The sequence below is a fragment of the Xiphophorus hellerii genome, chromosome 12 (assembly GCF_003331165.1).
Source record: "Xiphophorus hellerii strain 12219 chromosome 12, Xiphophorus_hellerii-4.1, whole genome shotgun sequence".
Lineage (NCBI taxonomy): Eukaryota > Metazoa > Chordata > Actinopteri > Cyprinodontiformes > Poeciliidae > Xiphophorus > Xiphophorus hellerii.
In genome coordinates this window covers 25,591,742-25,608,083 of record NC_045683.1, presented here as the reverse complement: position 1 = coordinate 25,608,083, position 16,342 = coordinate 25,591,742, and the positions used below count along the sequence as shown (strand labels likewise).

General features: G+C 39.8%; 1 protein-coding gene across 1 annotated transcript; it reads left to right on the top strand.

Moving 5' to 3' along the window:
* The first annotated feature begins 8,394 nt into the window (after window positions 1–8,394).
* Window positions 8,395–16,342, top strand: lgi3 (leucine-rich repeat LGI family, member 3). Its single transcript, XM_032578350.1, has 9 exons — window positions 8,395–8,857; window positions 10,231–10,302; window positions 11,113–11,184; window positions 12,536–12,607; window positions 13,596–13,667; window positions 13,868–14,037; window positions 14,127–14,291; window positions 14,384–14,474; window positions 15,033–16,342. The coding sequence occupies exons 1-9, from the start codon at window positions 8,652–8,654 to the stop codon at window positions 15,760–15,762; spliced, it is 1,650 nt and encodes a 549-aa protein (XP_032434241.1). The 5' UTR covers window positions 8,395–8,651; the 3' UTR covers window positions 15,763–16,342.

Below are 16,342 nucleotides of genomic sequence, written 5' to 3'. Positions count from 1 at the left end.
TGTAAAATGTTACTGTTTTCAGCTGCGCTGCATCTAGAGTACAGATGTGCCATAATTTGTATGTACATGTCTTTAAAATCAATGCCAAGAATCTTCAGGGAATTTCCCTGAAAAGAGCAGAGGTAAAACTTTTTTTTTTCTCCTTCCGATTCTATTTTCCTGGATCCTGTGCTGCCCGAGGGCTAAACCATGAAAACCAAACACAAACGAAAACAGACTGACAAAGAAGACTTTTGAGGCCACTTGGCTTCTAATCCGAATGGGATGTGGGTTTGAAACTGAAGGGAGTTGCAGTTATATAAAGTTTAAAGGCATCCAAACAGAAACGACTCCCAATTAGGGCGGAGTGGTCTACGAGGAGGTAGGAATCTGTAAGATGAATGCCGTCTTTTTCATACTGCAGAGAATATGGGCACGACGAGAGGCAGACAGGAAATCATGTAATATTTGGCGGTTAATTTTGGCCAAGTTTTACACTGTCATATGTTCCTGCTGATGTCGAGCTTTGTATAGTAACTTGGCTGAACCTTCCACTTTATTTATTTATTTTTTCAAGGAATGCAATGGAAAAATGTACATTTAATGCATAAAAGTATTATGCATTTTCCAGGAACATGGTGCCATTTTATAGCACAATCAAGAAACCATGCTACCTTCAGTTGTTATAAAAATGCTATTTATTTCAAATATGACTTTAAAAACATTTACTTTATAATTTAACACCTTGAAATTGGGTCTCAGGAAGTCATTGCATCACTCCTCTGTTAACCTGTTAATAATGCTTTTACCAGCGATGCGCTGAAAAGTAGCTTGTATAATGAGCTCAGCATGTGCAGTTCCACCAGGTGTTTGCTAATTGCTTCTGGCTAGTCTGAAGGAGCTGATTAGTGGAGTCACAGGGAAGGACTTCTCTGTGAGGCGAAAGCTTGGAAATATGTACGCTGCAGCTCTCGAAGGCGGTGCTAGGTTCACCGAGGCATAATGCACAGCTGAATGGTTGCCTTGGGAGACTAAGACATTTCTCAAACATGCATAAAATAATCAAGACAACATTCCAGGTATGTTTTTGACAAGGGAATAACATTATAACATGATGTAAAGCTATAAAATTTACATTTTTTTATATGATACTTTCCCTTTGGAAGGTACAAATGAAGCCTGATTTCTTAAATGCTGATTATTCCTCATCTATTTAAAAAATTAGGCAACTTAGTGGTAATTTAAGAAAACTTGTAGATTTACACTAGTTGATGAAGACCTTTTGAACCATTTCTAAACAACTACAGATGCCAAGATCATCAGAATGTAAATACATACAAGTTATCGGATGTGTTTGTCAAGGTCTGGAAGAAGATCCAAATATAACCTCAAAACTGACGCCTTCATCTTGTAAGCTTATTTCACTGTCAGTGAAGAAGGAAGATGGCCTCCAAATTCTTCCAACTTGAGCTTCAGTTGAAGCACAAGATGGCTGAAACTTTGAAATAGGATCGATAATGGAAGTGGATAAAACAGGTTGACGTTGGAATTCAAAAATGATCTTCCCAGGACCAAGATCTTCAAAAACATTTCTAGACTTTGCTTAAAAGTTGGATCAATGCAAAGAAATCAACTAGTTCAAATAAACCACCCAGCCTGCCAAGAAGACAGTTATTCATCAGAAGCTTGCTGATGGGTTTGAAAAGCATACGGTGAAAGGGAAACTTGCTAAGGGGATATTTAGCAAAATGTTAATGTGGGTTTATGTTAACATTTGTGTCTGTGCTGATTGCAAAAAGTTCAAAGTGGCGTAAATCTGGTGAACAGATGACTAAGGTTGAGTTTTTCATAATCCCCTTTTCCACCAGAGACAAATAACTTTTCAAGTATAACATCAATAGCCTACCATTGTATTAAAGTGCATACTGAATATATTAAAAAAAAGGACAAATCTGTTACTATTTTGTTCTTTTCCCCTGCTCATTTACAGTGCTCAGCATAAATGAATACACCCCCTTTGAAAAGTAAGATTTTGCTCTAAACAAACATAAGAAAAATTTCCGAATTTTACCAAAAACACTGGAATCAACTTGGATCACAAAATATTCTGTTTTACTCAAATACGATAAAGGAAAAATGAAGGCACCACACAACAAAAACGACCACATTTAGTATTTTATGGCTACTGTGATTTTTAAGGACACCACCAACTCTTCTAGGCATGGAGTGAACAATTTGTCAACATATTGCAACATCCTTTTACATTCTTTGAGAACAACCTCTTCCAATATCCAGGCTTTAAAAAACCTGATAACTGATAATAATGATAATTTGATGACAATTTGACTCACCTGTGCTGGAATTCTTGTTAAGTGGAACTGTTTAGTCTTAAGTTGGGCTTTTCTCCTAAGATTTTAACTCTTGCCGTCATTTCTGCAACATGGGCTTTAATTAATTTATTAGGAAAATGCCTTTTTTGTGTGTGGAGATGAATAAATCTTGTTTGCAATCGATGGCCAACATTTGTGGAAGTATTTTACAGTTTGATGCTCTTTAGAAAATATTGATTCTGAAAGGAAACTAAAGGTTTTCTGCCAAATCTGGTGGCCTGTACTCATTTATGCACACTGTACATTTACTAAATCACATCAGTCACTGCTTCAAAAAAAAAAAAAAAGAAGCTCCAAGACCTTCTGCAAAGACACAGGCCTTCAAACAGGCAGCAGCAAAAAGGTCATGAGTTACTTATGGAGCTGCTGCAGAAGTAAAGGTGGACATAAATATGAGTCTAAATACGCTTTTATGTTCCCTGATAACTGCTTCACATAAATAATAATATGAAGCTGCCATAAAACATTGGCAAAATGTCAAAATCAGGTCGGAACATTCCTCTGATTCATTCTGGCGGGTTAATGTTAGAGAGGACTCAACAACGGGCAGACCGGAGGCAGACCTGGTGCAAAAAAATTTAAACATCCAAAATCAGAGACAAAAATTCAAGCAGTGGTGGCGATCCAACAGAAACAAGAGAGTGGGAACACAGAGGGATGACAACAGGATGAACCAGCAGAAAGAGAGTGAAACAAAAGAGAAAATGTACCAAGGAAAGGAGATCAGCACAACAAGGGCAGTTTTAGCGGAGTGTAACAGAGAGCAGATCTAAGGGTCCATAAATACTGCGCAGGAATAGAGAAATGTGTACTGCACTTTGGTTCTTGTGAAGTATGCAGTGTCCCTGCCTGACAGAACGTCTTGCAGAGTGTGTGTTAGACCTTAATGGAATGAAATGTAGAAGAGAAAGAAAACACACAGAAACCAGAAACAGAGCAAAGCAGAGCACAACTCATCATGAGAATGACTGAAATACAAAGACAAAAAGGAGGCAAAGACACAGAAAACAGGAAGTAGCAGACTTACCAAAATAAAACAGGAAACCTCAAATGAGAAACGCTGAAACTAAAACCTACAACTCTATATGCACATCACATAAATTCAAAGTCCACTATAATGTGACAAGATTTTACAATGTAAAAATAAATGAAAATCTGAAAGGTGTATCTGTAGTCAGTCATCCTAACTACAGTATATACCCTGTTGTTTTAATCACAGTTTGTCTCTTGGGGTATGTCTTCACCAGATTTGCCCATCTTTAAACTGAATAATTTGACCATTCTTGTTTTCGCAAAAAAAGTTCTAACTCAGTAAGATTGGCTAGATTTGTGAACAGAAATGTCTGACCACAGATTCTCAGTTTGATTTAGGTCTCAACCTTTGACCATGAGGTGATCTTTGAAACCTCTTACATGTTTTCTCATAGGATTACATTGTGTTTATCTCTCAGCGACTCGGACCAGTTTCCTTGTGTCTGATGAAGAAAAGTATGATGCTGCCACCACCATGTTTGGATCTGTGCAGCTCCTCCAGAGATACCATAGGCTTCATGGCTGCCTCTCTGATTAATACTCTGCTTGTCCAGCCTACTTTAATATTTTGAATGTTGGAGTTGTTGTGTTGTTTTTCCTAAACCAACTAGTTCTTACTATTATAACTATGCTTTGTTTCATTAATGTGAAGAGTTATCTGCTATGTATAACATAATGTCTACTCGTAACCTCTCATCAGAACCCCACTTAATAATTTGAACAGATTCCATATCGAGGAATTGGGGAAAAAGACAACAAAAAATCTGCACACGAAGGAGCTTTCCGAGACAATGCAATCATTCATATCTTAATGCCGCAAACTATTTATTTCACAACGCAAAGTCAACCCAAAACGGTATTTAACACTAAAGACTGTTATTTAGGAAACATGTCTGCACAGTGAAGATTTTGTGGTCTTATCTCAGCAGCATTTCAGATTCCTTCTGCTTCACACAGGGCAACGCTGTGCTTTCCAGCTGCTGCTTCATGCTCCTCTCTCTGTGCCATGCAATTATACTGGTTCCCACCGGAGGTTTGCTTGGGTGGAGCTTTGCAACGAGTAATCTCAAGCATTAACTGCTTCTCACTGAGCACAAGTCACAGAAATCCACCAATACAGTGAGCACAAAAGAAGCTGGGTACGTGTACGAGCACGCCGCACTGGAGGACAAAGAGAAAATGAACCATTAAAAGACAATGAAAACAGGAAACTGATGCATGAATGAGACACACAGGGATACCACCCACAACACAATAAGCGCATTCTCATTTAAATATGTAAAGGTGTTGATGTGAGAGGAAAAGCTTGTTTGAGGAAGGACAAAACTGTCTAGCAAGTTGGATTGACTGATAGCGAGCATTCTGTCTCTGTTAGTTTTTAGTAAACAAAGCCCAGTTGCTTTGGATCAGATGTTTCAGGACACATGTTGTTCCTATGAGAGCAGCAGAGACAGCACGTTGCAGGGTTCCTTTGCTGCTCACAACAGAGTCGTTGTGCAGGAACACTGGTAATGCCTGGCACCGCTCACTTGCTTTGTACAATAGAGTCGATTTCCTCGCTGACTTTATTTTAGAGACAACAGCGCCCTCTGGTGTCGGCATTCAGAACGCTTTATGCACCTGTCTTCTGTCGCCAGGACTTTTCATGCTTGACACTCGGGTGCTGCGGTAAATGCTGCGTTCCGGTTGTTCTCGGAACTGGGAAAGTCGGACTTCTCGGTCGTGAAGATCAACTGAAGCGCCCTTCAAAGTCGGTTGTCTCGCTGGGAAACTACGAGCGACTCTAACCCAGACACAAGGTGGGCTTCGGGTTTCAATATGGCCGCTACTCGCATCAACAGTAGTGACGTGACAGTGGAAACATTTATTCTACAAGACATTTATAAAAAAGCGCGTCTATAACCAAATGTTACATGTAGCGCCTGCAACTCTAAAGTGAAAAAATAAAATAAAATAAAATAAAAGTAGTGTTTGCTTACGGAAAGTAAGCTAAAAGTTATGTTTGTTTATGGGTGGCGCCATGTTGAAACTCCGACTTCTTAACCAGGATGCTGTTATCTTGCGTCTGACGTCAAACCCAGCTCCGTTCCCACTTACCAAGTAACTGGAAGTATAAGGAGAAAACACTCAGATCTAATGACATCACCAGAGCCGGCCCAAGTCATAGGCAAACTGTGCCTCTTCTTGGGACAACCAGACCAGCGGTGGAACCCAAAAAGTGTTGGAATTCTCCTACAGAGGATGCATTCATATCCACTTTATTAGGTACACCTGATCAAATGCTTGTTCACACAAATAGAGAATTATCCAGTCACATGGCAGCAATTGAAAGCCAGGTGGAGATGAACTGCTGAAGATCAAACTGAGGCTCAAAATGGCAAAGAAAGGGGCCTCATCAAGTATTTCAGGAACTGCTGAACAACTGGACAATGAACAACTGGACAATGAACTGTTTGGAAAAAAAAGAGAGAAAATATCCAGTTTACAGCAGCTGTGTGGATAAAAAAATGCCCTGTCCATGTCAGAGGTCAGATGAGAATGGCTAGATCAACAAAATACAAAAGCTCAAACAACTGCCTGTTACATGACAACCAACGAGTGAAGAAAATTGTGTCAACACATCACATCTTGAAACAGATGGGTAACAGCAGCAGAAGAAGACCACCCGGGGTTCCCCTCCTGTCAGCTAACAACAGGAAACAACTCGCATAAGTAAGACCATGACAGGCTGGAGAAACAGATTATTCTCATTATGAATATGCTGCTGACAAGGTGGACTTTATAAAATGGCTGCTGAGTCTGTGTTTGACACTTGAGGTCAGGTTAATCAAAAACTTTAAAATTACTTGAAATTTTTGAAAAGAAACTTTGAAATCAAAAGAATTTTCATATTACCATATTTAAAAGAATAGGAAATGTTGTTCCAATTATTATAGAAAGTAAAATATTCAGTATTTGATTGTCATAGATAATAATCCAGAACAAATTCTGCTTAGAGTCCCAAACAATTTTGGATTGTTTTTTTTCCCATTCAGTTTTAATAACAATTGAAACCATGCTATGAAAAAGTACTGAGTCCTCTATAAATAATTAATTTCTGTTTTTGTTTTTTTTATTAAGCAGACAAACTTCCTTGAAATCATATTTAACCACAAGTATGTGTAGAATGAGGAGATTGTGGTGCAGTGGAATGGCTCAGATCAAAACAAATTTATGTATGATAAAACTCTAGGTCTAAGAAACTGACAACCTTCGGTACGATTTTGAAACTGAAACCTATGGAAGCACATTGCTGTCACGGAGGGAAAAAAATGTTTCGAGCGCTATCACGTTATAACGTGATAGTTATCTTGTTTAAACATGATAATATGTTGTATAAACATGATAGTTATCTTGTACATGATCATTTCATGTCCAGGAGGTGGCGGTAGTGTGCTTTTCGTGCAGGCATAAAGAAGACTAGTACAATGGCTAACAGGAGTTGGTCAAGTTTTCCTTCATGCTTGGTCTAAAACATGGAGAGGTACTGATGCTGCTTTGCATTGTGGTGGAAACCATTAATAGTATACCCACCATGAGCAGGATCCTAAACAGAATCAGATTGCACAGAAGGAAATGTCTTTCATGCAGTGATAGCAATGTGCTTTTGTAAAAACCAACCTGATATTAATGTTCAGAGATGCTCAGTGCAGAAAAAGGAAGGAGCAATTTACATTAAAGATCAACTATGCCGGGTGAGCTCTGTGGAAGTGAACAAAAAGAAGAAAAAAAATTTGGATCTTGTATTCTAGGGGAGGAACAGGGAAACTGAGGAAAAATTACACAATGCAGTGCATGCTTTGGCTAGGAAAGAAAGCTTGACTACAGCACTTTAGTCAAGCACTTTAGGGAACGCAGCTGTTCTTTTATGAGGATAAAGACAGTCATTTGAGGAAATATTTTCCATTACAGTATTTTTAAATCTTTATGTCTTCTGCTTTTACTAACAGAAGATTGTGTTGAACCTACAAATGCTAGTTCTTGGCTGCATGTTTAGCCCTTCATCATCATGACATTTTAACCTCTACATTAATATGGTGTAGCTAAAACCTCACAACTGATGAAGTAGTAAAAACAAAATACAATGCAACCACAGCATGGCTCACTAATATGAAGTAATGTATCCTAATGAGTTGTTAAAGGAACATGCTGATGTAAGAATGCCGGTCAGAACTGGAGTAGCTGTAAACTGAGGGCTACTCTTCTGAATCAGTTAAAAAAGGTAATGCTACGACCACAAAATCAAGAAAAAAAAGAGTGAAGAAATTTATTGCAATAAAATTTATGTAAAAAAAAAAAAAAATCCACTGTTTTTAAGTCAAAACAGTACAGCTGCAGAGACGAAGACGCGCCTGAAATTTGGCTGCTCTGAAGCAAAATATCATCACCATACTAAAATAATGACCAGTCACTTTTTTTTTCTTTGCCAAAAAGATGATTTACAGAAAAAAAATAAAATACAATAAAATAAAATCACTTTTGGCAAAAATGACTTAGGCCATTATTTTGGGAAGGTAATGATATGAAAAAAAAGAGTGGTCTGACTCTTTTAATTTGTTTCCAAATTTGACCATTTGATGAATGTACACATTAATTATGGACAGTAAAATAACAATACTGTAGAATTTCATGATTTAAAAAAAATATTTATCCAGCTTCCTGTTAAAGGTACCTTAATTGATCATCAAGGTAAGAGCCTGGATCCTTTCAAATGGACCACAGTCAACATTTGAGAAAGTGCCAACACTCCCACACATTGAGCACCTGACATGCCACACATTTATTTCCTCTGCAACCTTAGATTTCAATCAAGATCTGCAGAGAGGTGCAGAATCTCTGGGGTTTGCACCCTCTTTCTGCATCTGTAAAAGTGAATAATTGATTACGTTCAGGTCCTGGTGAGGAGAGAGAGGGCAGCCTGGTTCGTCACCCTGTCAGAGTACACTGTGGCAGTGATGCAGAAGCAGAACCAGGGGAAGCTGCAGCGCACCCACACCCACCGAGGAGATACAGAAGTACCCTTCCTCTTCCTCTCCTCCTCCACCGCCTCCCCCTCTCCCTCTCCGTCTCTCTGCGCTCAGTTTTCACAGAACTGCACACAGACAGACAGGCAGGCAGACAGCTAGGCAGGCGCTGTGTGTGTGTGTGTGTGTCGCCTCTCCACCGACTTCAAGAAGCTCACGCACCCAGCCTCCTTTTCCCAGCGCCGGGATGCTGCCGGAGCTCGGCTCGAGATGGCTGAGGCTGATGTTCGTGTCGGTGGTGTGTCTGTGCCTCTGCCTGCCGGGGGAATCGTACACCAAGAAAGCCCCGAAGGTGCCTCGCTGCCCTGCGACCTGCTCCTGCACCAAAGACAGCGCCTTCTGCGTGGACACCAAGGCCATCCCCAAGAGCTTCCCCCCTGGAATCATCTCTCTGTGAGTCCACAATCCTACCAGAAAAGCATCCCTTGAACGACCAGCCTCGGCAGCATGTAGGCTGGTACAGAGGGCTACATCACTGATGTCACCCACGGTTATGTAATGATGCGTGGACGTCTCGACTGTGTTTTAATGACATTTAAAGTGCACAAAGCTGAGTTTCAAGCTGTAGAGTGTTTGCCAACAAAACTGTGATAATAACAATTGTCATAAAAATGCTTTTTTTTTTTTTAAAAAAAAAAGATGATTTTGTTCCTTTAATGTTCCAAATATAGATGAGGGAGAACGATCCAGAGAGGAATACTAACAATAGATTCCCACGCTCAACTGCAGGAGACTTATTTCCTCTGAGAGATCCAGTCTCAGAGAGCGCACAGAGATGCTTTCAGCGAATTAAAGCGCAAAATGATGAAGACACGGGGTTTTGCTGATAGGGATGTGGGGCATCTTAGCCTCAAACACCTGTGGATTGGATGGATTAGCGCAGACTTAGAATGTCCTGATTTAATAACAGGGGAGAAAGTGGTGATGGGAAAAGTGCGTCCTAGTTTGGAAAAGTTGTTTTGAAATTTACACTGGCAGGTTTTCAAAGTTTAGGCTGTAGGTCAGGGGTCTGTAACCTGCGACTCCGGAGACCTATGAGTGACACCATGGCTCCTAATAACTTTCTCAAAAAAAATGTAACTAATACTTTTAAATATAGATATACTAACAAGTGTTTTGCAGTTTATTTTTCAAGGAATTGAATTAAAATTCCACAAAAGACTGACTTTAAATGTACCAGCAGCACATTTTTAGAATAATTTTTCTCGTCATCTGGTTGGAAACTGTTTGTTTTTTTTCTTCATAATTTTCCACGACTACCAACAGTCTACAAATGCATCCATTTTCTTTTAGCAAAGGTTTTATGTTTTTCTTTATTTCAAAACGTAAAAATATAAACAAAATGGTGTTGTATGGAATAATGACAACTAATTTCCTATATTAAATATTTGCCAAAAGTCAAAATTTGACTTTGTTTGTGTTTTTTAAGTTCAGGTAACATTAGTGGCTCTAAATCAGTTTTATTTAAACAATCAATCAAGTTGACTCCTACAGCACATTCCAGCAACAATTCAGTTCAAAGTGCTTTACATCATGAAAACATAAAAACAGTCACTAATTGTGAAGCCAGTAACAAACATTACATTTTGTGAAGTTATTTAGAGGAACTGGGGGCAAAAATATAGACTCTTGCCTTAGATGGAATGAAAATGACTGGGCTGCCAGTGAGAGGAAGATGTTATATTATATACCTGCTGTGATGTTTTATCATTGCTCACCTAAAACCCATCTGGATGGGATCTGATGACGGTTTCCTGTCTGAACAGGACGATGGTGAACGCGGCCTTCACGACGATCCCAGAGGGAGCTTTCTCGCACCTACACCTGCTGCAGTTCCTGTGAGCCGCAGAACACGACACTGTTAACACAAACAGACACCACACAGTCAGTTTAACGAGGCCTGTTGTTCAAAAGCGCCTCCGTGTCACAGGTATGCATGGAGACAAGACACGATGTTGTTGAGCAGCAACAATGAGGCGACTTGAGCCACTCTACTCCAGATGAATGCTTATTGAAAGCAGTGGTGACATAGCAGTAATAAGGGTAAAGTGGCTCAGTATCAGTGTCTTTGCCAATGACTGACTCCCTTCAGTGCAGCTTTGCCACACAAAGGCAAGGCTTGTCTCCTCAGATGCAGTCAGGAGTGTGTGTTTATATGCGGCGGCATGCAGATCTGTGTGTTTATGGGAGATCCTGAATGTATCAAAACTTTTTCCACTTTGTGTCATTTTACAAGTTTTAAATGGACTCTATTAGGATTTTAAATAATAGACCAGCATGATTTGAAGTTAAGAAGAGTTTTAAGAATGATACATGATTTCCAGCTTTTTTTCAAAAAATTTTCTTTATTTTTTGTTTTTACAAATGAACTTGGAAAAATATCAGCATTATTGTTATTTTTACAAATATTTTTAGTGCAATAGAGACTCAGTTTGGTTTGCAGTCACTCACCATCTAATTTGATTAACCTTAATCTGTTTTCCACTTCACATTTAAACATATTTATACATTCATGCACTACTTTGTGTTGGTCTGTTACGTAAGATAGAATGTTTTGTAGTCAGATTGTGACAATGGTAAAAAGCTCAACGGTTACGAATACGTTTAAAAAGTGCAGCAAATTTTACTGGATGTTCTGCTTTCAACAGGCTCTTGAACTCCAACACCTTCACCATGATTGCCGACGATGCTTTTGCTGGTCTGTCCCACCTGCAGTATTTGTGAGTGTCGCTGAATCCACAGTGTTTTTCATCTTTAGCAAATGTCCAACTATCACTGCCTACTTTTAAATATGAAGCATTAATAGCAATATTACATTTTCTTTATACTTATATATGATAATATCTTTTATATTGACTATTTGGGCAATTTCCCAGGGTGGCATTAGAAATAGGGGCAGTTTACGAAGGTATGACTTCACCATCGGTTGTGGTGGCTTGACATGTTCTTTTTTGAATTGCTTCCAAATATGGAAGCTGGTACTCCATGTTTGCTGCTGAGCATAGACTGACTTATTTTTTATGGAACCACACTATATTCCATCCAGCTCCAAAACACTCAGCTAATTTACTGTATTGTAATTACTTGGGTGCTTGCCCAGAGTGCCATTTATGTGCAAACAACCGAGGATATATTCAGTGAATTCTCCTGGTTGACCTCGGCAACTTGCAGTATCTTGATCAAGCGTTATTACTGGCCGAAGTGGTCAAGCAAAGGCCGGGCATTCCTGAGCTAAAATGCAGAGTAATTTCAGTGTACGCCATTCTTGTGTTGTGTTTTAGTTAACAACTCTGCTCTATATTTAGACCATCTCTATACTGTGAAAGTTACATAAGGTTGCACAGACTGATCTTGTGTTACTGCCGTGGAGTCCCGCAGTGCTTTTATTTTCTGCAGAGTTCATCGCTGTATCTTTGCCACGGACGGTAAATTTAACATCCACAGTCAGATCTGAGCAGAGAAGCTCTGCAGTGCTAAAATACAGAGCCAGAAGTGAAATTAAAAATAAATCCTTCTCTGACAGCTAGCACTTAGCCTCTGCAGTGTAAAAAAAAAAAGAAGCTGAATATGCCATCCTGTGAATTGATGTGCTTTAGAAAGTCATTAGGTGATGGCTTGGAGTGGGCAGGCTGCTGGCTGAGTGGGCTTGACTGCAGACCAGCTTGCAGACCTGATCCTCACTGCGGCCTGCCTGCTAAGGATGCTGATAAAGTCATTGAGTTATTTCCAGACACCTCCAGAGAGTTTGGCCCTTAACTATGTATCGACAAAGCAAAGACAGAACAGGATCAAATGATGCTGACAATCCATTTGCAGAACTTGAATGACTTTGTGTGTCATTTTAGACTTGAAGTGAGATTCTCATCTGTCAAAAGTAGACTCCGTATTAATATTTGACTCTAAATCGGATTTTTAAGCAGAAGGAAACGTAGCTGAAATCTTTTACTTGTTTCTGACAGATTTTTGCTGTACTGAACACAGACATTGACCGAGCCAACAAGGGTGACTTTCTGCAATGCAGACAAGATAACAGAAGGTTATCTTAATGTGATTGATTTGTTCCCATCACAGATTCATTGAGAATAATGACATCCAGGACCTGTCCAAGTATACCTTCAGAGGACTCAAGTCTCTCACTCATCTGTGAGTATTTTAGGGTGTGGAGACGAATCTTTTACTTTGAAATGTCTAAACCTAAGCTATTTGCTTTAGAGATGCACTGATCAAATATTTGTGACCGATTTCTCATCATTGCTTCTTTGAAAGCTTTGAATGTTGCAAAGTTTTGTAATTCAGCTCTATTTAAGTAAGCTTTGCCTTGAACACAGCAGTACATGTGGTACAGTTGACGGTTTATGGATACATTTAAAAGACTGATATCAGAAATTTAACACAAAATGACTAATCATTTTGACCTCAATCTCAAGTTAAAGAACTTAAAACTTTCCATGTGCAAAACAGCCATCAGGCGAAAATCATTACAAGAAATTACTTAGCTAAGGCAATGTGCATAGTATGTAAAATATAAGTTTATTTCCTATAAGTGAGGAAAGCTGCACACCAAAAGAGAGACCGTGAATGGGTTTAGAATGAATATTCAGAAGGAGGGCAGTGAAAAATAATGCTCTTGTTTCATACAAGCACTTTCTGCATTTGCAGTGATATTTGTCTGGGCAGAGGGAGAGAGTGAAACTCTCTCCAGAAAGCATGAGAGTCAGCAACTAGAAAGGAGTTGCTCTGAAATAAGATTTTACTCATCTAATTTAAAGACATGATTTAGAGTTTACATTTGAACCATCTTTAGCATCTTTTGTTAGCATTTAGCAGAAATGCTAAATGTTAGCATGAAGGTTAGCATGATTAGCATTACTAAGAAACATCAGTGTACTTTCCCAACAAAAAATGTAGAACCAACTCATTCGTAGCCAATTCAGCACCTTCCTCCTTCAGTAACAGCATCCACACCTAAGACTATTGTCGTTTGTGCAACATGTTAGCATTTAGCTGAGAATCTTTTCAGATTCCTGTTGCCAGTTGATTTGTTTTTTGCATCTCTGATGTACATCTACGCATTTCGAACTGGACAGATGATCAGTATGGATCCATATTACGGACAACTCTCACTTTGCAGATCCCTCTCAAACAACAACCTGCAGCAGCTGCCCAGAGATCTCTTCAAACATCTAGACATCCTCACAGATTTGTAAGTTTGCAATATTATCCTGAACTCTTTAAGCAGAACAGTCAGTAGCTCAGTTTCTCTGAAGTTTAACATTTTATAGCTAGAGTGTATGAGGAACTGTTGAAGGATGATCACTGAAAAAAGGTTGTTCAGATGATTTGTGTGTGAGATCTAAAAAGATATATAGATATGTTTGTTTTTTTTTCATCTTTATGATTCAGAGACCTGCGTGGGAACTCGTTCCGCTGCGACTGTAAGATCAAGTGGCTGGTCGACTGGATGGAGAAGACCAACACTTCAGTTCCAGCCATCTACTGCGCCAGCCCCTTTGAGTTTCAGGGTCGCAGAATCCGAGATCTCACTCCACGAGATTTCAACTGCATCACAGCAGGTTTTTTTTGTTTTATTTTAGTCAATCTGTCTGCTGAAGGTCATGGTGTAGTTTCATTGGTGTTCTCACTCTGATTTCTCATCCAACAGACTTCGCTGTGTATGAAACCTTCCCTTTCCACTCAGTGTCAGCGGAGTCCTATGAGTTCAATGGAGATCAGTTTGTGGCCTTTGCTCAGCCCGATTCTGGATTCTGTACCCTGTACATATGGGATCATGTGGAGATGATCTTCAGAAGATTTCACAACATCACTTGTAAGTTTCTGGTTGTGATAATAAAAACCGATACATTGCACTCTGTAAATAATGAAAACTTTATTCCTTCGGCTTCCCTCTTTCTCCTGAAGCTCGCTCGGCTGTGTACTGCAAACCTGTTGTGATAAACAACACTCTTTACATGGTTGTGGCTCAACTTTTTGGTGGATCTCACATATACAAGTAAGGCCTGCAGTTCAGCTTCATATTTAGCTAGTGAGTGCAACTGAAAGTAACAGCTCAGTGGCAAATATTTAATGGTTTCCTTCTTTAAAAAATTTAAAATCACGTATACTTTTTTTAATCTACTTTGCACTAGTTTATTCCATTCAATTCCAATAATATAAATTGAAGTTTGTGGTTGTAACATGATTAAATTTGTCGAGAAGTTCAAGTTTAATTCTAACTCTTTGCTAGAAGTCAACTAGTTAATTGCCCTTAGGTTTGTGAGTGTGTGTATTGTTGTTTCTCCTGTTTGTCTCTGTGTTAGTGTGAGTTAGCTTAGCATACACACCTCTCACCCAATGACTGATGGAGATAGATCCCAGGCCAATGACCAGATAGGGATTTCGCAGCTATAGTAAATGGATGGGTTGAGGTCGAATTTGAAGAAAGGTCCTCTTGTAAAAACTGTTAAGTTGATATTTTTGGAAAGACAGTGGAGCAGATATTGTTTTTCCATTAGAGAAAACTGAACTCTGAACTCTGGGAAATCCCCTGACAGCCTCTGTGTGAACGCAGGTGGGAGGAGGGACCGCAGCGCTTTATAAAGATCCAAGACATCGACACCAACCGGGTGAGGAAACCAAACTTTGTGGACACCTTCCTGCTGGACGATGAGTGGTATTTTGTTGTGGCGGACAGCTCCAAGGCAGGCTCCACCAGTATCTATCGCTGGAACAGCAATGGGTTCTACTCCCATCAGTCCCTCCATCCTTGGCACCGGGACACTCACGTGGAGTTCATAGACGTTGGCGGGAAGCCTCACCTTATCCTGTCCAGCGCCTCCCAGCCTCCCGTGGTCTACCAGTGGAACCGGAACCAGAAGCAGTTCGCTTTCCATTCCATAATCACGGAGCTCGCAGACGTGCAGATGGTCAAGCACTTCTGGGTGAGGAAGGTCCTCTACCTCTGCCTCACGCGCTTCATTGGCGACTCCAAGATCCTGCGCTGGGAGGGGCAGCGCTTTGTGGAGATCCAGACTCTGCCCTCTCGGGGGTCGATGGCGGTGTATCCCTTCACGGTGGGGCCTCGCCAGTACCTCATCCTGGGCAGTGACTTCTCCTTCTCCAGAGTGTACCTGTGGGACGACCTCACCCAGCGCTTCCAGCCCTTCCAGGAGCTCAACATGAGGGCCCCGAGGGGCTTCAGCCTGGTGTCCGTCGACAACAAGGACATTCTACTGGCCGCCAGCTTCAAAGGCAACACCCTGGCCTACCAGCACCTGGTGGTGGATCTCAGTGCCAAATGAGCAGCAGGAGGTGTTCACCTACCTTCAGTTTAAAATGTGCCAATAAGACTGCAAAAATGTCGAAGCCATGTAACTGAAAGTGCTGTTTCCTCTGAGGTTTTGAGTAAGTCAACTAATTACATGATTGTTTATGATCTTTTGCACTATTGTTTAAAATCTAATTGAGATATGTCAACATTAGAGTTGTGGAACTGTTGAATCACTGTTCTATTTAAAAGAAATTATGGCTAGGCCATTGTTTTTATTCCTTGTGTTGTATTTAACTAATATCTAAATAACATGCATGTACATTTTCAGAATTGTTTGAAAGACCACACTGGAAGTTGAATTACTGAGAGGAAAACTATGTTTTGTACGGTATAGGGTGAACTGAAAACCCTTTTGCACGACACTGTGTATAAAACAAGCTAACCCTAAAACACTTAAAACACTTTGTTTCATACCCATATGTATATATATATCATCAACATAAATATGTTTCTGACTAAATGCTTGTTCAAATCAAATCAACATTTTGTCACCATTCATTGTAATGCCAATGCAATGTCCACAATAAAATGAGATTGGTGTAAGAATTTTA

Coding starts and splice junctions, on each gene's coding strand:
- lgi3 (XM_032578350.1), top strand. CDS start 8,652: ATGCTGCCGGAGCTCGGCTCGAGATGGCTGAGGCTGATGTTCGTGTCG. Junction 8,858..10,230: donor CCCCCTGGAATCATCTCTCT/GTGAGTCCACAA, acceptor CTGTCTGAACAG/GACGATGGTGAACGCGGCCT. Junction 11,185..12,535: donor CTGTCCCACCTGCAGTATTT/GTGAGTGTCGCT, acceptor TTCCCATCACAG/ATTCATTGAGAATAATGACA.